The 21,896-nt window shown below is 44.8% G+C and overlaps 1 protein-coding gene across 2 annotated transcripts in view; it reads right to left on the bottom strand.

The window, feature by feature from the left end:
• The window catches only part of MICALL2 (MICAL like 2), a 111,228-nt gene that overhangs the window by 71,170 nt on the left and 18,162 nt on the right, over positions 1 to 21,896 (bottom strand). The window contains exons 2-3 of one of the 2 annotated variants that reach the window (XM_030211310.1): positions 10,924 to 10,972; positions 588 to 729 (exon numbers count right to left, since the gene is read on the bottom strand). In XM_030211310.1, the coding sequence (XP_030067170.1) occupies positions 588 to 729; positions 10,924 to 10,972 (191 nt within the window). Of the gene's footprint in view, positions 1 to 587; positions 730 to 5,667; positions 5,729 to 10,923; positions 10,973 to 21,896 lie in introns of those variants that run through there. The other variant, XM_030211311.1, reaches the window with a different exon arrangement.

Genomic DNA, 21,896 nt, shown 5'->3' with positions numbered 1-21,896 from the left:
AATGCAGTATTCTGAAGAGCTGGGAAGCCCCTCTCAGTCAGCAGGGGGTCCTTTTACTAAGGTGTGCTGAAAAATGGCCTGCGGTAGTGTAGGCGTGTGTTTTGAGCGCGCGCAGAATTATTTTTCAGTGCACCTACAAAAAAAAAAACGCCTTTTTAAAATTTTTGTCGAAAATGGACGTGCGGCAAAATGAAAATTGCTGCGCATCCGTTTTGGGGTCTGAGACCTTACCGCCAGCCACTGACTTAGCGGTAAGGTCTCACGCGGTAACCGGGCAGTAATGACCTATGAGCATCAAGTGTCACTTGGTGCGCGCGTAGCTGACGTGTGCCAGAAATGTAAAAAATATTTTTCGGTCGCGCGCCAAAATTGAAATTACCGCGAGGGCCATGCGGTAACCAGGCAGTAACTCCAATTTGACACGCGTAGGCGCCTACATGGCTTAGTAAAAGGGCCCCTAGGAGAATAAGGAACCACTTATCAGACATTTCTACATGGATCTGGGGCTCAGGACAGTCGGAGAGCTCATGGCCTTCAGCAAAGAAGGGTAATCATAAGAAAAGTATTCAGTAAGCAAGAATACTCACTAGGCGAACGCCCATGGAAGTAGTTGTAGTACTGGGACACATACGTTAGGATGCTGAGTCTGTCTGGTACTTTCAGGTTCACCATATCTTCAGCATCCAACAGAGCAGGAATCCCCAGCTGCTCCTCAGCAACACGGAAAGCCTGAAATGGAGCAAAGAGAGGAATAAGGAGTTATTACACCCATGGACCCAAGCATGAGAAAAGGCAGGTGGGAGAGGACTGGAAAAGGTAAAGGGGGATGAAAGACGAGCAAAAGAAGATTATGAAGGGAGGATTCACATTATCTTGAATATTTTTCATTGTATTGATATATTTTAATTATGTTTGTTTTGTCCTAATGTATATTTTATTAATGTTGGATTGTAAGCCACAATGGATGGTTTTAGACCAGTGTTGCAGGATATAAAAGATATCCACCTGCCCTGCTAAACCAATGCAGATTTATGAGAAGCAACGTAAAACCAAAACAATCAAGGCCCATGATCTGTCCTGTAAATCGAAAACATCCAGAAGGGAAAGTCCAAAAATCCCAACGTGAAGCACAGACACAGAGGCGCGGGAAAAGTCAACGTGCTAAAGTCCAGCGTTACAAAGGTTCACTGTGCCCCCGTCTACTATCGGATAAGATATAATTATGTTTTTACAGTTTATGGTTCAATCATTTTTTATTGACGAACAGCATAATAAACACTACTGACAGCATTAATATATCCATTGTAGTCTACTTTCACTTTATACACTTCAATAACTGTAACATCAAAATTTTTATATTTCCCCCTCCCCACAACTTCTAACATATGTTAATGGTTCCTTATCTTATCGCTATAATTAATAACCGCTCTATTCATTTGACTAGTGTAACCAGTTTGTCAAACATATGAACTTGCAACAGTAAAGAATCACAACTCCATACTCTAATCAACAAAATGAAGATACATTTAACATAATCTAGCGACCCCCCAACTCCGGGTGAGCCACTCCCATAGTCAATGTGCTTTCCAATGTCACATCACCATAACATATATGTGCTCTCTTAATTATCCCGAACTACCCCCCACCCTATCCCTTCTCCATCCCCTCCCCCCTCCCTTGGATTATTCTGATGATTCCCAGAGTCAAGAGGAGCCTCATCTCAATTATTTTACAACACAATAAAAGTTATCTGTGCGTCTCGTAAGCCTTAATCCTATATCTAAAGCTGATCCCTTCCTTATCTTGTTCCCCCCCCCCCCCCCCCCCTTCAACCTGCGTCTTTTAAAGGCCACAATGTTCAAAAATTGTTTGTTTTTTATTATAAATTCAATAGGAAACTTCTCCCTCTAGGGGTCAGAGTATCCCATATAGGTTCCCATTGTGCCTGGAATTTCCTGCCTGGCAAGCTGTCATGTTTTTACAGTTTATAGTACTGCATGTTATACAAAGTGAGATTATGGAGAACAGTACTGAAGAAAACCAGAGGCCAACATCCACAGGACATGTTCAGGATGTTTATTAATGTAAGGAGAAACTAGGTCTTACCTGATCATTTTCTTTTCATTAGCCCTTCCCAATATTCCAGCTGTGTCCTCTAGCATACCAAAGGGCGGGGCCGGTGGGGGCAGTCCGCCCCAGGTGCAGGCAGCAACGGGGTGCATGGAGCAGTCGAGTGGCTGTCGGCTCTGCCGGTTCCCTGCTCCCTCTGATGTTACTTCATGTTCCGGGGCAGGAGACCGGCTGAGCCAACAGCCGCTCGACTTCTCCGTGCACCCCCAGGTGGTGAGGATGATGCTCATAGGAGGTTTCTGGAGGAAAAGTCCATAGTCTGCAGAGAGACATGGGGAAGCAGCTGCTTGCCCTGGGATTTGGCGCATGGAATGTTGCCACGATTTGGGATTCTGCCAGGTACTTGTGACCTGGCTTGGCCACTGTTGGAAACAGGATACTGGGCTAGATGGACCATTGGCCTGACCCAGTATGGCTACTCTTATGTTCTTATGTCTTTTAGGTCAATGGTCTTCTTAGTCACCACTGTATCCAAGGAGCCCACCCTAGGAAGCTGCAATTTATCTTTCTCCTCTGGAACTAACAGGTAGAAATGAGCCATGACTCTTCCCTCTCTCAGCCCCATGTCCGGTGAGACCTATACTGCTGTAATCAGGTCCCGAATAACTGGATGCATCGGGAAGGCCTTAGAAAGACCTCTAAGACTCCTCATGATCACCCAAAATGGAACTCCTGACACCGAAGCAGAAGTCTCAATGGAAAGCTCTGCCAGTGCCTCAGAAATAAGAGACTTGAGCTCCTCTTTATGAAACAGCCCTCAGTACTTTCAGATCATCCCCCTCCTGAAGAGGGAGCTCTCCCTTCTCTAACAGCTTCTTCAAAGACAGCTCCTCTGAACAGACTGATAAGGAGGGAGAAGCAGAGGTAGCCTCATCTGCCCACTCCTGGAGGTCTAAATGAGATCTCTTTGGAGCCAGAGGCACAGCGGGCCTGGTGTAAAAGCAATATAACCTCTGGAGAAAACAAAAATCCCAATGCAATTGAATGTTCTATTGGGCCCTGAGTCTGTAAAATGGTAGCTGTGCTCCGTATGTGATAAGCCGTAAGCTATTCCTCACTGACAGTTGGGCTCAACAAAATGGCGCCCATTCCAGCGCTCTCCTGCATCAAACTGTGCACTGGCTCTGCTGGACAGCCCGAAGACTCCAACATATTCAGATGCTGTGCCAAATCCGAAGACATACTGCCACCGACTATTTCCTCCACGTTCTGCAGGATTCCCATCTTGCAAGCACTGCAATGCACGGAAGCCGGCTGACAGGTCCCACAGCTGGACACCATGCCTCCAGGGGACTTGTCTTTCACTACAACGGTCAGCAGCGCAGCAGAATGTGTCCCAACTGGTGAGTCAGGATCCCTCCGCTGCACCAAGTAGAACTTGGAGCCCTCCAAGTGGCTCAGAGCCAAACTTTAGTTGGAGTTATCATTGCCGAATGCTTCCCCCAAGCTCATAGTCTCCACAAGTGTTAACACAGATAACAAAGGCTCAAGACTGATTCTCTGTCCCACAATCTCCAGTAAACATCTTTCCTTCTCCTTTCTTTTTTTTTTTTTTAGGCTGGAAAGGAAGAGCTCCACAAGAAACAGGGGAGAGATTAAAGGAGGGAAGAAGTAAATTCATGAGGCACCACAGACAGGGATCTGAAGACTTCCAGATATGACTCTGCAGACTCAAAGCCACCCGCAAAACTCAACTGGGACCGGCTGACAAACTGGACCAGGAGCAAATCACTCAGAACCACAGACTGAAAAGTATGTCCATCCACCTGCTGGAGACTGAAAATACTGAGGAGCTGGACTAAATGGCAAGAGAGATAGAGAACTGAAAACTGAACTGAGACCTATCTTCACCTACTGGTTGATGGACACAACTATCCCACAGGTTCTGGAATAGTGGGAAGCTACTTAGTGGAAAGACTTGTATGTTAGAACTTTTCAGGAATGGGAAGGCTCAGAAGTAGCGATATAACAGCAGCACCGTGTAACATATTTTTGGTTGGAGAAGCCAAACAAACCATACTTTAGATTTTATCTACACCACGCTCATCCTTTTTCCTACTAGGTTACTGTTTAATTTTGACGCTCCCAATAAGCTCCTCCTGTTTAAAATAAATATTTGCATTCTGAAATGTTTTTAAATGGGTGCAAAATAGGATCCATAGAAGTTCTAGCAGGGGAGAGTAACTACTGGTATACCCTTGACTGAAGAACGGTACTATTTCTACCAGAAAGGTCATCTTTTTCGACCGAGCGCACAACTTCAGGAGGGACAAGCATGGAGCAGTGAGGAAGGAAGGGGACACCCACCTTGCCAGCAAGATCAGCCAAATTAACCCTAGCGATCAATGGGGTAACATACATCGCAGCCAGACTGTCCTCACATCTTCCCCCACGCCTTGAGCTTATTTGGAGGTTCTGGCAGGGGAAAACAACTACTGGTATACCCTTGACCGAACGGTATTTCTTCTATCGAGAAGGTCATCTTCTTCAACCAAGCACACAGCTTCAAGGAGGGATGAGCATGGAACAGTGAGGGAGGAAGGGGGACACCCACCTAGCCAACCAGATCAGCCAAATCAACCCTAGCGATCAATAGGGTAACATACATCGCAGCCAGATCGCCCTCCTCCCCCAGGCCTAAAGTTTTCCCACAGTGGTGGGAGGCGGGACTGGAGGTTGGGAGGCAGGGATAGCGCTGGGCAGACTTATACGGTCTGTTCCAAAGCCGGTGGTGGGAGGCGGGGATAGTGCTGGGCAGACTTATACGGTCTATGCCAGAGCCGGTGGATGGGAGGCGTGGCTAGTGCTGGGCAGACTTATACGGTCTGTGCCCTGAAGAGCACAGGTACAAATCAAAGTAGGGTATACACAAAAAGTAGCACACATGAGTTGTCTTGTTGGGCAGACTGGATGGACCGTGCAGGTCTTTTTCTGCAGTCATCTGTTACTATGTTATTGCTGGTACCATCCACTGCAGTTGGTGTAATTACTTTCCTGTAGTCTTTAACCTCTATCTATAACTACAAAAAAAAGAGGAAGGGGTTACATTAATTTCAACTCAGTGCAAAGTTTTTCAGCAGTGTTTGGAACAAAAGCATGGGGAATAATTCCTCTCTAATCTGCTTCTATGCGCTGCTGTGTATATGACAGATGAGTGCGGGCTGCAGAAAAGTTGGTAGGGTGCCCTCCCCCTCCCTATTGCTTATCCAGTGGTCCAACAGATTTCCAAAAGGTTTTTCACTCACTAACAGAGGACAACAAAGGAACTTAAAGAGACAGGAAAGAATCAGTTCTCACTAAAAAAAACTTAGAAGAATGAAGTCATTCAAGGGAAAATGAAGGCAATGCCATTTCTTCATACAAAACACAATCCTGCCTGCAGAAGCCATTGGACATCTCGGACCCTTTTGTTGTGACATAATGTTGAAAGCAGCACATGATAAACAGGCATGAAAGGAAAAAAAAATAGAAGACGTAGGTGAATGCAACATAGAGGGTCTTAACACCAACCTCTCTCTTTACTTGCCACACTATCACCCTCCCCAAAACCACAATATTTGGGATGTGCCAGCCAGCCTTTTAAGTAAAATGTCTTCCACAACTCGGCCAATAAAATCATAACAAAAATGAGCTCCAAAGTTACACCATCATTCCTACTGCTGGACTTTGGTATTTACTTCCTCCTCCCCAGCCTCTTTTATTTCCCAACAAATAACCCTTTTCAGAAGCAGTCAGGGCCTTTATCCACAAAGGAGCATAAAGCGTCCACTGTGCCTTTCTGCATCCTCCAGCTCAGCGTGATCGTGTTCAAAGACGCTGCAGTTTGTTGCTTAATGATGTGAACATGGAGTGGGAGTCTGTAGGCCATGGACCCAATCCAAACAGCAGGAGGTCTTCTATGGTCCGGTGCCAGCACTTCAGCTAGCAACTAAAGCTGAACAGCTGCAGATTCAGGGCAGAGCAGGAAAATAGTTCAGTTTTCCAGAGACAGCATCTGAATTCTTTCCTGAGCGAGAAGGTGGGTGGTCTGGCTCCATGCAACTTTTCACAACTGACCCCTACCTCGAGACAGAACAAGCCAAGTTCTGCAAACAAGGGAATTTTACAGAACTGTCCCCAAACATGCCCACAGGTCTTCCACTCTCAAAGCCAAAACAGCTACTCTGAGAATACAGACAGTTCAAGAAACTAGGACTTGCAGCCTCCTATCCCTTTTTCCTCCTTATAATCCTGTCCTCTTTTCACTGTTCATCTCTGACCCTCTCTCATCACTTGGGAAACAATAGCACCAAATTCTGTCCATGCCACTGCAGTACCAAGACTTGCAGGATACAAGACTATGAGATACAAAGAGATTCCTATTTTGAAGTCCTGTTTGGCTTTAGTTTACTCGCAATCGTTCTTCCGAAGCTAAGATGTTGGAGCGTTGAAGCCTTATTTTTGCACTACTAAAACTATATCTACCGTCACATTCACCACAGCTTGCTAACTTTCTTGACTAGCTCCATTGCTCCCCAAGTAGCTGCAGTATTTGTGCTCAGAGTTCTTTTCAATAACCTTGGACAGTGCAGTCATTCCTTTCTTGAGTAATGAATCCACCAGTTTATCCTTCCTAAAAGATCTTCAGATTTTAATTGTAGACTCTGCTAACAATGAGCTAACAGTAGGAAAAGAAGTTCATGACAACTCCAAGAACAGGTGTCTGGGAAGGAGGAAGTTTGTCAACTCTCAATTTGAGTTGGGGCGTGGTCTTTCTACTCCATCCTTCCTAATGTATGCTGGGGCTCAGAGGAGCACCCACACACGTGCAAGTAGGTCTGTAGGTTCCAGGAGGTCCCTTGGCTTAGGAGAAGGCACCAAAGAAGTTCCCTGAAGAAATGTATGGAAAAGAAGACCAACAGGAGTGATTGCTGTGAGGAGCGAGTCAACCAAGAAAGGAGCAGCTGAGTGTTCCATGAAGCAGGTGCCTTTTAGGGATGGGCAGTCAGAAAATGTTCATTCTGTATCGTTTCCCATGTCGTTTTCAGGAATGTTCATTTTATTTGTTTTTATTTGGCCATTTTTACATCACGGAAGCAAAGTCGTTGAGCGTGCACTATGTACACATGAGCGCAATGGCCATCCTTCTTTGCAAGTAGTACGTACTCTCTTGAAAAGAGTGTGAACTATTATGGGCAGACAATAAATCATTAATTTTCATGTTTCTTCAGCTCATTTTGGTTTCATAACGACATGGCATGTCATTGACATTACCCGTATCGTTGCAAATGAATGTCCATCCCTAGCGTCTGTCCTAACCTGAAGGGAGTCATTCATTGAATATAAGATCTGAGGATCTACAGAGTTCACCGATTACCAGAGTTTTCTCTCTTGTTTCTAAGATTCAGGAGTTTGAACTGTACCAAGGATAAGTCTTTTGGCCTTCTGTTGATTCTGATTTTTTCAAAAAATTATCAGTAAATCAACTTCTATTTTGAACAATCAAACCTATGTGAAGCTTGTATTTCTTTTCTGCCTTTACTAATCAATACAATACAATAAATGCTTATATTCCACTGCAAACCAAAATCTCTCTGCATGAATAACAATTAAGAAGACTAGCCTCATCTAGTGAATTACATAACACATAAAAGAGTACAAATTATCATCAATAATTACATTTAACCAGTTTTCTGAACCTCGAATAGCAAACCTCTGTCCTAATCAGAATTTGGTGTGTCTACTTAATTATACCACTTAATTCAAAAAAAATAGGCTAAGTCCACAAAAAATGTCAAAAAAACACATGAATGGACTAGCAGTTCACTGAGTCAGGAGGAAAAGGTCTCAGACATCACCCGGAAGTTCCCCATTCAAATCTTTATGGGTCAAAGCTCAAACCTCAGTGTCCGTCTGCAGCTCAACAATATAGATATGAGCAAAATGAGCTCTGTTGTTTGGAAGGCGACTGCTGGTTCTTACCCTTTGAAGAAGCATTAGCAAAAGGTGTGTCTGTCGGGCCTTAACAGGTCCAGATAAGTGTCGCTGCAATAATGCAATATAAGCTGCCATTGTTGAGCTGCATGTGGACACGGATGACTGAGTTTTCCTTTTTGAAGTTTCATTTGGTAATTTAAAATTGGAAAGGAAAGAAAAAAAACCCATATAAACAAGGATGGAGATTTGATTAAAATTATCACAGTCAGGTTTGAGCTTTGACCCATAAAGATTTGAATGGGGAACTTCCGGGTGATGTCCGAGCCCTTTTCCTCGTGACTCGGTGAACTGCTAGTCCATTTGTGTGTTGTGTTACTTAATTATACCCAGGGAATTTTTTGAGGGGGTACTCGGGGGTACTGAGTACCGGCACCTTTTCTGTTGTCTGCTAAAATTAACCCATGGACCTCATATTTTAATGAAACAGCTCAGGCTCTACATACAAATTCTGCCTTGTCATCAATTCTGAGACTGGTTGCAGGGGGCCTGGCTATTGTGGGGAGGGTCCCTCAGTGATCACCCCACCCCTGAAGGGTGGCCTGGCATTTGAGTACCGGCATCTTTTTCGCTAGAAAAAATGCACTGATTATACCCCCACCCAACCCCTCGACCCACTGCCACAGGGAAGATGTACCCAGGTAATACTTGAAATGGATAAGAGCTAAGGAAAGGGAAATCCCTAGGCAACTAAGGATACTTCTGTAACAGCCTGAAGGGACAGTTTTTGTGCGGCCAGTAACACTCTGTGAATTCCATTTGCCAAAGGTCAGAGGATGGCAGTTTCACACCCCCAGCATGGAGCAGACCCTCAGCAAGGACCATCTGAACAATGTTTTCAGTAGGGTAGAATGCACGTTCTGAACCAATACTGGAAGAGATTTCACTCTAAGCCAGCCAGAATTCTGCCAGACCTGAAGGTCACATCACTGCATTCATTTCTCTATTATTGATTTTATTCATAAACCATTTTGAACTGCCCATCAACAAAAGCGGTATATCAAGACTGGAATAAAACATACCGAGTTCACCACAGATAATTACTATGAATCCAGAAGTTACTCCAAGCAAGGGATAAATTAGTGTTTTGTTTACAGAATGCTACACAACAAAAGGAAAGGAAAACACAAGTCCTCCTGTTAATTTGGAGTCTAAGGGGCTGATACTCAGTAGGAGATAACCAGGCAGTGGCTACTGAAAATCCAGGGAGACCACCGCAGCACTATGTAGATCAGGCCCAGCACTGAATATTTGGGTCAAATTCTGCAGTCAGCGCCTTAAACATCACTGCAGGCAAAACGTGGGGCCCTAAATTTACAGTGGAAGAAGATTTCACTCCAGGGTCTCACAAAGGGCTGATGAGCCCCAAAGCTATCTCAAGAGCTTTACTAACAAACGTGGAGAACCTGGAGTATCTCCTGAAATTAGGAAACCCGATTCTTTCTAATTTGTTGAAAACCAAGAACATCTTGCCCATGGACATATTTACAAAACAAACACTTAATATACTCTGCGTCCGTCTATTTTTTTTTTTAACATAACTGTTACTTGTATAATTTTGGCAACAAATATTGTCTTGCCAATAAAGTTATCTGCACATGAAATAACTAATGGATATCCTAACTAAAGATACCGTGCCTCCAGATCACTGCACTCAATATTTGCTTCAGAGAAAGCATAAGCCTTTAAAGAAAGAATAACGCTCTGATCAGGAATTGGCAAAATTTGGAGCCACACCTTAACCTCTGCCCCCCCCCCCCTTTTAATTTCCACCTCCAATTTTTTAAAAATTTCTCAGCTTCTCTAGTCAATGATTGGCACTTACAATACACATCTATATTTGTAAAATGGCTCCTCCCACTGTGCGTGAAGACAAATTACACATACATTTCTACATCACTTTTTATGTACTTTACAAGTTCTACGTTTGTAAAAGCCTTTTGTAAGTGGAGGAGTAGCCTAGTGGTTAGTGCAGTGGACTTTGATCCTGGGGAACTGGGTTCAATTCCCACTGCAGCTCCTTGTGACTCTGGGCAAGTCACTTAACCCTCCATTGCCCCAGGTACAAGTTGCTAGTGGAGGAGTAGCCTAGTGGTTAGTGCAGCGGACTTTGATCCTGGGGAACTGGTCTCGATTCCCACTGCAGCTCCTTGTGACCTTGGGCAAGTCACTTAACCCTCCATTGCTCCAGGTACAAGTTGCTAGTGGAGGAGTAGCCTAGTGGTTAGTGCAGCGGACTTTGATCCTGGGGAACTGGGTTCAATTCCCACTGCAGCTCCTTGTGACTCTGGGCAAGTCACTTAACCCTCCATTGCCCCAGGTACAAGTTGCTAGTGGAGGAGTAGCCTAGTGGTTAGTGCAGCGGACTTTGATCCTGGGGAACTGGGTTCAATTCCCACTGCAGCTCCTTGTGACCTTGGGCAAGTCACTTAACCCTCCATTACTCCAGGTACAAAAACCACAGAAATGCAGTATATCAAGTTCCATTTCCCTTTTGTAAAAGAAGGGGGAGTCGAGACATCTCAAGGCCGATCTCAACGTTTTATGTAAAACGAAGCTTCTACCAGATGAAAACCTAATCTGCTACCAATAAGATACCCCAACATAAAAACAACCAAGCTTTTTATAGGCCTTCAACAACCTGGAGCTCAGGACGATGTACAGTCAAATCAAAAGCAACAATAAAATAACAGATTGGATAAACAATTACCACATGAAGATGCAAAAAAAAAAAACCATGATAAAAGCAACAGACTGAACTGAGTGTCCCAGGACCTCTCCCAAATCACATGACATCAGAGAACCTCCTAAAACACTTACCAAGTGGTTGTTGTCATAAACATTTTCTTTACGGAGGGAGTTGAAGTTTCTGAAAAATATAAACAAAAGTATTTAGCCACAGAACTTTTCATCTCGTTCATCAGCTCGCCAGCACCTCATTTCTCTCTCCTGATTTCATGTCCTCTCAGTCGATGTCTCGCCTCCCACCTGGACTCTCCCTTCATCCTTCAGGAGTGCCCAACTTTGGATTGTTCCAGAATCTACTAGGCCGAAGGGAAGATCACTTTGGATCTTGGGGAAAGTACGGTAAGTAGAAATTGTGAATGAGGGAGGTGGTAATTGAAACGTTTAAATAAAGGAAATAAAAAGCCAAATTAATGAGGTCTAGACTGAATCTGATGAATTAACATAATGTGGAGTGGATTATCTTTAAGGACATGTTTGATTATAAGTACATAAGTACATAAGTAATGCCATACTGGGAAAAGACCAAGGGTCCATCGAGCCCAGCATCCTGTCCACGACAGCGGCCAATCCAGGCCAAGGGCACCTGGCAAGCTTCCCAAACATACAAACATTCTATACAATCAAGCCATTGTGACATCACTAATGAGGTTGGCTCTTATTGGTGGAATGAGCCACTATGACATCACAATAGGTTAAATCACTGCTCTATGTAATAAAAGTGAGCCAAGTAGAGGACATAAGTACATAAGTAATGCCACACTGGGAAAAGACCAAGGGTCCATCAAGCCCAGCATCCTGTCCACGACAGCGGCCAATCCAGGCCAAGGGCACCTGGCAAGTTTCCCAAACGTACAAACATTCTATACAATCAAGCCATTGTGACATCACTAATGAGGTTGGCTCTTATTGGTGGAATGAGCCACTATGACATCACAATAGGTTAAATCACTGCTCTATGTAATAAAAGTGAGCCAAGTAGAGGACATAAGTACATAAGTAATGCCACACTGGGAAAAGACCAAGGGTCCATCAAGCCCAGCATCCTGTCCACGACAGCAGCCAATCCAGGCCAAGGGCACCTGGCAAGCTTCCCAAACGTACAAACATTCTATACAATCAAGCCATTGTGACATCACTAATGAGGTTGGCTCTTATTGGTGGAATGAGCCACTATGACATCACAATAGGTTAAATCACTGCTCTATGTAATAAAAGTGAGCCAAGTAGAGGACATAAGTACATAAGTAATGCCACACTGGGAAAAGACCAAGGGTCCATCGAGCCCAGCAATCCTGTCCACGACAGCGGCCAATCCAGGCCAAGGGCACCTGGCAAGCTTCCCAAACGTACAAACATTCTATACATGTTATTCTTGGAATTTTGGAGTTTTCCAAGTCCGTTTAGTAGCGGTGTATGGACTTGTCCTTTAGGAAACCGTCCAACCCCTTTTTGAAACTCTGCTAAGCTAACCGCCTTCACCACTTTCTCCGGCAACGAATTCCAGAGTTTAATTACACGTTGGGTGAAGAAAAATTTTCTCCGATTTGTTTTAAATTTACTACACTGTAATTTCATCACATGCCCCCTAGTCCTAGTATTTTTGGAAAGCGTGAACAGATGCTTCACATCCACCTGTTCCACTCCACTCATTATTTTATATACCTCTATCATGTCTCCCCTCAGCCGTCTCTTCTCCAAGCTGAAAAGCCCTAGCCTCCTTAGTCTTTCTTCATAGGGAAGTCGTCCCATCCCCGCTATCATTATGCTAAATTATGCTAAATATACTCTAGGGAAAGAGGGAAAAGGGTCTATTCTAGTGCATAACTTTAAACAGACAAAATGATCTATAATCCTTCAGAAGAAAGATTAAAGTTAAAAGGTATAATCACAGATGTCTCGGAAAGAATTCATGTAAGGGAGTTCTGTGCAGCGACAGTTACCAAGGCATCAGGAAATGCACGGCCACCGACTGCAAGAATGGGATAAGGGTCAAGAGTCACTGCCAAGTTAAATACAAAAACTGTCTCTCTAATATGTAAACTGTAAACTCTAACCCTACAAAGCCCCAGGGAATGCTCAGCCTAAACAATCTCCACTCCCTCTGCATGTACACAAAATTACATGACCCGCCTGCGTCTGTGCGTCACTCTGTTCTATATCTGTTCATTCAGGTGTTTCCTCTACCACATTAACTAGCTTTACAATATGAGAGCACATCCCTGCAAATGTGTGTGTGTGTGTGTCTGTCTCTGTGTGTGTGTATTCAGGGGCGTAGCCAGACAACAGATTTTGGGTGGGCTTAGGCAAGAATTGGGTGGGCACCAAGTGTTCTCCCCCCCCCCCCCCTCCAAAAAAATTTATCTCAGCTGGTGGGAAAACGCTTCTTTCCAACTTGGCAGCAGGCATGCACTGAAAACGGAGCATGCGCAGGTGCCAGTGTTGTGGAGAGTAGCATTTTCGTTACCATCAGGGGGAAATCTTCAGTTGGCGGAGCTTGGGATCCCCACCAGTTACCACTAAATATGTGCTACTGTTGGGTGGGCCTGAGCCATAAACGGGTGGGCCCTGGCCCACCCAAGTCCACCTGTGGCTACGCCACTGGTGTGTATCACTCTATGCTGTTCATTCGTTTCGTCTACCACTTTTACTAGCTTTACAATATGAAGCACATCCCTGCATATGTCTGTCTCTGCGTGCATGTGGGCGAGTGTAGTGAATCACTCTGTGCTGTTCATTCAGATGTTTCCTTTACCATTTTAACTACCTTTATAATATGAGAGCACATCTCTGTATAGGAGGAGGAGTGGCCTAGTGGTTAGGGTGGTGGACTTTGGTCCTGAGGAACTGAGTTCAATTCCCACTTCAGGCACAGGCAGCTCCTTGTGACTCTGGGCAAGTCACTTAACCCTCCATTGCCCCATGTAAGCCGCATTGAGCCTGCCATGAGTGGGAAAGCGCAGGGGACAAATGTAACAAAAATAAAATAGATACTATTGGAGATTCTACATGGAATGTTGCTACTGTTGGAGATTCTACATGGAATGTTGCTATTCCACTAGCAACATTCCATGTAGAAGGCTGCGCAGGCTTCTGCTTCTGTGAATCTGACGTCCTGCCCGTACGTACATGCAGGACGTCAGACTCGCAGAAGCCTGCGCGGCCTTCTACATGGAATAGCAACATTCCATGTAGAATCTCCAATAGTAGCAACATTCCATGTAGAATCTCCAATAGTATCTATTTTATTTTGGTTACATTTGTACCCTGCGCTTTCCCACTCATGGCAGGCTCAATGCGGCTTACATGGGGCAATGGAGGGTTAAGTGACTTGCCCAGAGTCATAAGGAGCTGCCTGTGCCGGGAATCGAACTCAGTTCCTCAGTTCCCCGGGACCAAAGTCCACCACCCTAACCACACCTCCACTGTTGCTACTATTTGAGATTCTACATGGAATGTTGCTATTCCACTAGCAACATTCCACGTAGAAGTCGGCCCTTGCAGATCACCAATGTGGCCACGCAGGCTTCTGCTTCTGTGAGACTGACCCTGCACGTACGTGCAGGACATCAGACTCACAGAAACAGAAGCCTGCGCAGCCTTCTACATGGAATAGCAACATTCCATGTAGAATCTCAAATAGTAGCAACAGTGGAGGAGTGGCCTAGTGGTTAGGGTGGTGGACTTTGGTCCTGGGGAACTGAGGAACTGAGTTCGTTTCCCACTTCAGGCACAGGCAGCTCCTTGTGACTTTGGGCAAGTCACTTAACCTTCCATTGTCCCATGTAAGCCGCATTGAGCCTGCCATGAGTGGGAAAGCGCAGGGTACAAATGTAACCAAAATAAAATAGATACTATTGGAGATTCTACATGGAATGTTGCTACTATTGGAGATTCTACATGGAATGTTGCTATTCCATGTAGAAGGCTGCGCAGGCTTCTGTTTCTGTGAGTCTGACGTCCTGCACGTACGTGCAGGGTCAGACTCACAGAAGCAGAAGCCTGCGTGGCCACATTGGTGATCTGCAAGGGCCGACTTCTACGTGGAATGTTGCTAGTGGAATAGCAACATTCCATGTAGAATCTCAAATAGTAGCAACAGTGGAGGAGTGGCCTAGTGGTTAGGGTGGTGGACTTTGGTCCCGGGGAACTGAGGAACTGAGTTCGATTCCCGGCACAGGCAGCTCCTTGTGACTCTGGGCAAGTCACTTAACCCTCCATTGTCCCAGGTACAAATAAGTACCTGTATACAATATGTAAGCCGCATTGAGCCTGCCATGAGTGGGAAAGTGCGGGGTCCAAATGTAACAAAAATAAAATAAATAAATAAAAAATATTCTGCCACTGTGCAATGACCTTACAGCTGCATGGGTGATAGGAAGCATTTTAACAGAACCAGGGAGTATGTGCCAAGGGCAAGGCCACCAAGAGGGGGGGGGGCCCAGCCATAAGCGTCCTCCCCTCAGTAGCGTTCCTGCAAACTACTGGCAGCATCAAAAAAGAAAGCAACCTGCCTCCAGCTGGCCTCGGACATGTTCCCTCCGCTTTGTCCCACCTCCTCTGACGCAACTTCCTATGGGACACACAGCAGAGGAAACACTTCGGAGGCCAGTCACAGGTAAGTTGCTTCTTTGTTGATGCTGCCCGCAGCCGAACACTGCCGAGGGGAGAAATATTGAACCAGGCGGGGGTGCGGTGGTAGCAACGGGCAGGTGGTGGGGGAGTAAGCAGCAGGCAGGTGGGGATGAGGTGGCAGCAGTGGTAGCGGGGTACATGTTTTGCCCTGGGCCCCGACTGCGTCTCTCGACCAGCCCAGCACTGAATATCCAGGTCTAGTTCGGGCCCTGGTGGTCCGCACTTATAAAAACGATGACCACCACAGGCGGAATATTCACCCCCTATTTTGTAAATGCCAAAGCCGACATTTTTTAAAAAACACTCCAACCTTCAGCTTTAAGAGCTGAACCCAAGGTTTCAGCTCAAGAACAATTAGACAAATTGTTACCCTCTTGCTTCAAATGTACCATTGGCTTCCCATTGCGCAAAGAACCAGACGCGTAGCCAGGTTGAAGGTGCCGGGGGAGTGGAGACTGGACTTCCGAAGGTGCCGGCGCATGTTTTAAATGAGACAGATGGCGTAAAAAATAGGCGCCATTGCAAGTCCATTTGGGGGAGCGTACGTTCCCCTGGTGCCCCCCCCCCCAGCAACGCCACTGCAAAGAACTACACACATCCAACCAGAAATAAATTAAAATAAAATATAAATGCTGAGAATAATGTTAATTGCCTAATTGGAATTTGTAATACTTGGTTTTTTGCAGTTTTCCTTATTTAAAGAGCACGTCAAAAATACAGTTTATCCTAGACCTCTCATATACTGACACCATTCCCGATGGTGCTTTATTTGATAGCTAAATCTTTGGTGACTGGCATTTCTCACCACCTTCTGACATTACATTGCAAGTGTGACCTCAAGCAGGGTCAAGTTTATTCAGTACTTGTTATCCTGCACATCAAATAATAAGGTCTGAGCAGCTTTCAATTCTAAATAGACAGAAAGGAAGAAAAGGAGACGATGGTTTGGGGAGGTGGGGGGACAGGGAATGAGGGGAGCAAATGGGACTACAATGAAAAATGGGAAAGATATGAGGTATTTTAGTTGACGAGTCTTGGACTCTGATTTATATAAATGTTTGATATCATTATGTATAAATCTAACCCATTAATATTTTGAATGAATATTTGTAACCCATTCTGGACGTTATCGGTCGAGTGGGCTAAATACGTGTAAAAATAAATAAATGCCATACTTTGTATTGTTATCTGAATATTTTTATTGCTGTAATTATCGAGTGCTTATGTTTAACTTAATTTTGCTGTACAGTGTATTGAGTGAATTCCTTCAAAAAGGTGGTTAATAAATCCTAATAAATAAATAAAGTATCACACATAGCTAGCAGAACTAAGGGAATAACTTTAGGCCCACAGCGATGACAGCCCCGAGTTCAAAGGGAAAAAGCATCTAGAGAAAGGTTTTAAGATCAGTTTTAATTTTTCCTAGAGAGGACTGCGATTCAAGATGGAGAGGCAGGGCATTCCACAGAGTAGGACCTACCACGGAAACGAGAGAGTGGCACGTGGCATCATAACCGATTTGTCGGAGGGTAGGTATGACAAGTAAATGCTGTTGTGAAGAGCAGAGAGTGCGTGACGGGGATTAAGGTGTCAAAAAGCGAGCGAAAAAAAAATAAAAAGGGGAACCAGTGCTCCAAATTTTGAAGGTCAGAAGAACCTTACAGGTGATCAACGTGCGTGACTAAACTTCTTTGAACCTGTGATTAGTTTGATGGAGGTATTTTGGATTAGTTGAAGGCGATGTAGGTCACAGACTGCAACTATATCTATATCAGCGCATGGCCAGAAATTAAAAAACTGAAAAAAAGGGGGCGTCGTTGTGTCTGTTCCCCACTGCCCCTTGTGTGCGAGTGCGGGAGTGATGGGCAGGGGATTTGCAGAGATTACCCGAATCTTTGGTTTTAGCAACTTCTGTGCAATGTATCCCACAGATTACTCCGGCAGCGAAATTAGGAGTGTGCCAATTTCTAATTTTACACCGCGCATATATGGGGTGGCATTGAATTCCCTCTGTGTTCAAAATGCAGGGCCCAACCTAATTCCTTTTTTCATGCTTTTTGGGGATGTCCGATGGTTAATAAATTCTGGGCTCAAATTGCTAGATATTTGGGTAGGAATTTGCATTCTCTAATTCCACTTTCAGCCACTGATTTTATATTAGATAAATGTGAGTGGGTACAGTTGCAGAGGGGGGAAGGAGGAAATTTTTCCATAAGGTGACGCTCCTGGACAGGAAAGCAGTTCTTGAGGTGTGGACTTCGTCTGAGTCCCCTTCTTTTTGGGGCTGGTGCAACTTATTACATCAAGATATGCTCTGATGTGAGAGAGTAGGGGGAATTGGGAAAATTGTTAAAAGCTCGATGACAATATTTTCTTTACTTTTTGTTCATTTCTTTGTATCTATTGTGGTGATTGTATGTTTATGGAGTTGGTTGTAATATTTGACTTGTCATCAATAAAAATTGTTGAAATATTTAAAAAAAAAAAAATTTTTAAGCCCTTTTTGATCACCATGTTAGACATGGGCTTAACGCATAGGAAAGGCCCCTGAAAGGGGACACGAAGCTCATTTCTTAGTGCAGCCTGAACAATGCCAAACTCCTCCCCTAAGCAAACCTCCTCTACAAATACCTCCCTACCTGCACTGCGCATACTTTAGGAGTGATCTAATTCAATTAGCTGCTTTTTCCATGCATAAATCAGCATGCGAAAATTAATTGAATAATGAGCTCAGCATGTAACCAATTATAGAGGTTAACTGGCACTCATTAGAATTTGTGCATCTGGCTGCACTATTCCATAAGGCAGGGCACCCAGCTCCCTTAGCGCATATCTGAAAAGGGGTGTGGCCATGGGAGGGGCATATCAGGGGCACTCTGAAATGTTGCACGCGTATTTACAGAATACAAGATCAGCGCATCCAACTTGGGCACCATCATTTACACCAGGTTTCAGCAGTTATAAGTCCGGCACCCAAAGTTTAGGCGTACGGAATCAGTGCTAAGCGCAATTCTATTAAGGGTGTGTGCTTTTTATAGACCTGGGCTTAGAACCAATCTTTAATTCCCACTTTTAAGAGTGAGAAAAGTTTATAAAGTTGCCTCCATAAAGTCTTTAGGGTCCTTTTACTAAGGTATGCTGAAAAATGGTCTGCGCTGCTGCGGATGCGCGTATTGGACGCGCGCAGGTCCATTTTTAAGCACACCTACAAAAAAGGACTTTTTTTTTTTTTTTGCTGAAAATGGATGTGCGGCAAAATAAAAATTAGCGACCGTCCATTTTGAGCCTGAGGACCGTACCACCACCCATTGATTTAGCAGTAAGGTCTCACGCGTTAACCGGGCGGTAATTGGCAGTTAGCGCCATGCGGTAGAAAATAAAAAATATTTTCTACCTCGTGTATCGGACGCATGTAAAAAAAAAATGGAATTACCACCTGGGGCACATGGTAGCTAGGCGGCAGTTCCAAATTGATGCACGTTGGACATGCGTAGGCGCCTACGTACCTTAGCAAAAGGGCCCCTTAATTTTTTTACTAGGATAAGACTCCCTGGTTTAGAGGCAGGTTCAGCACTGCAAAGTAAACTGTACATTTTGAAAAAGAAAGAAAATGAGCAGTGTGGGTGGATTATCTGTTACTATCAGTTTCATCTAACCAGGCTCCTGATGGTTCCCACACGTTCTCATAAGAAGATAAGAAGAGCCCCAGTGGGTCAGACCAATGCTCCATCCAGCCCAGTATCCTGTTTCCCAACAGTGGCCAATCCAGATCTCAAGTACCTGGCCGAAACCCAATTCCCGAGTGCTGACCTAATGCCAATTTGCAGTAAAGTAGAAAATAAATCCAGCCAGGGCACAACAGAGAGACAAGAGCTTCCCACAATGGAAACCCAGCCAAACCACTAGACAGGACTTGACAGTCGCCTAGGGCGGCAAAGAGCAGATGCCATGAAAACAAATGCTAAGTCCTGACAGCCACATACACTCAGAGAATTATTAGTTTGTACTTCTATTAGCAGGAAAGGTGAGCAACTAACCCATTTATGCAGGTCATAAGTACATAAGTATTGCCATACTGGGACAGACCAAAGGTCCATCAAGCCCAGCATCCTGCCTCCAACACTGGCCAATCCAGGTCTAAAATACCTGGCAAGATCCCAAAAATGTAGAACACATTTTATGCTGCTTATCCCAGAAATAAGCTGTAGTTTTTCCCCCAAGTCCATTTTAATAATGGTCTATGGATTTTTCCTTTATGAAGCTGGCCAAACCATTTTTAAACCCCGCTAAGCTAACCGCCTTTACCACGTTCTCTGGCAGCAATGTTTGGAAATTACCTTCACTATTGATATACATCAATAATGAAGGCATGTGAAAAACACTGACAACAATGTTTAATATTTAAAAGACTGATGTCCAGTTGTGCATTTCACAAGGTTATTGAGGGAAGGGTGATACGAGGATGATCATGAATGTCAAGTTTAATTACTAAAATCTCAGTGGGGGAGCCTAAAAGCATGATTGAAGGGGCCCCCAAGGCGGAAAATTTGTTTAAACACATCCAAAACCTTCCTACTGACCAATGTACCTTCTAAGCTGCGCATGTGCGCAGGTCAAAACATTGCAAAGCACGCACCATTTTCCAGCAGCAGTGCAGACACATCGCACCACCACGCTAGCCAGGCCCGTGCAAACACTAATGACCTCTGGATACTTTTAGGGAGCACAATTTCAGTTTGAGGCAAGGACACTCGAACAAGGGAGGTCATTCACACCTGTTACGTCTGTGCTCACCTCGCCCTCTGGTTGCCAGAACCGGTGGCTGCTGTGGACCGTCACCCGTTCCAGATTTCAGGTCAGTCTGGTCCGGATCTTCCGGGCTGCCAGACTTGCTTGCTTGCATTGAACCTACACAGCACCCATAGTTTCCTGGTGATGGTTGCAGCTGAGCTCCAGGTGCTGCTGGCTTATTAGCCATTCTGAAACCTTGCTGCTTTGCCTTTGCATTGCGTCTAAGGCCCTGGTATGTTGGTGCTTTTGCACTTCAGCCTAAGTTGTTTCCTTGCTCTAGTTCTTGCCTGAAGTCTTTTCTAGTTAGTCTCTGTTTAGTTTAGGGTATTGCTTGTTTCCCAGTCTTGTGTCTTGTTTGTATGTCTTTGTCTAGTTCTGGGTTTCTCTGCGTTTGTTCCCTGCTTCGGTGGCTGCTTGCAGCTTTCAGTTCAGTCTCCTGTCTAGCTGTGTTTGTTCCCTGTTCCAGTGGCTGCTCGCAGCTTTCAGTCCGGTCCTTTAGCCTATCCTTTCCCTGCCTTGCTGTCCCTGTGCAGCCTAGCTGTTAGCCAGTCCTGCCCTGTCCAGTAAAGTCCTGCCGGCCACCTGAAGCCTTGAGCTCAACTCTTGGTGGAAAGTGGCCAGGGGCAGGTGAAGCCTAACTGTTTGTCAGAGATCTGCCCTGTCTCTAGCGTGGGGTGGTTTTGCCTGCCACTGCCGCTCCTCGGCAGTGGCCCAAGGGCTCACAAACCCAGTGTCCAGCTTTGTAAACGTGACAACACAACACCACCGCTCCCGCCAAGCAAGGAATCTTAAACCACCACTGCTGTCCGATGCAATTAAATTTGGGTTACACCTCCAGCTCCTTTCGGGAACGTGTGTTCAGCTTGCCGCAAGGGTAATTACACACGAGGGCCAATTTGGAGAGCACAGTTTCAGCCTGCTGCAAGAGGTACCGTTAAAAATGTTGGCACACAACCCCAAGTCCTCGATATTGGACTCCAAGATCAAATTCCAGGGAGCAAAGAAATAAAGCAACAAAAGAACAGGAAAAAAAAACTTTTTAAAACACGTATAACGCACTCTTAGCTTCAATACATACTGCAGCACCATCAAAACAGATCACTCATTAGGGGCGGCCCATATCCGAGCAGACATCTGCTTAGTAGCAATAAATTCAGAAAGACATACTTTAGCGACTGCAACTGTACAACACATCTGCAAGGAAAGTTCAATAAAAATGAAGCTTCCAACTGCATAACCCCTGGATGTAACAGTAAAAACTGTTTACGCCTCTTCTGCGTCTCCCCAGACCCGTCTGGAAAAATTCCTACTTTACAGCTGAAGAAAAGCTTTTCTCTGTTCTTCCACAAATCATTCCTCATCGGATGATAAGCCAAGGCTACAACCATAGTAAACTGAATCACAGTTTTAAGTTTGTGTCCTCGTCGATGATACGTTGAAACCTTCTGCTCAGTGTGCTGCTGCGGCTAAGAAAGCAAATAGAATGTTAGGTATTATTAGGAAAGGAATGGAAAACAAAAACGAGGACGTTATAATGCCTTTGTATCGCTCCATGGTGCGACCGCACCTCGAATATTGTGTTCAATTCTGGTCACCACATCTCAAAAAAAGATATAGTGGAA

Source organism: Microcaecilia unicolor, chromosome 8 (assembly GCF_901765095.1).
Source record: "Microcaecilia unicolor chromosome 8, aMicUni1.1, whole genome shotgun sequence".
Classification (NCBI taxonomy): domain Eukaryota; kingdom Metazoa; phylum Chordata; class Amphibia; order Gymnophiona; family Siphonopidae; genus Microcaecilia; species Microcaecilia unicolor.
This window is presented reverse-complemented; position numbering and strand designations above follow the sequence as displayed.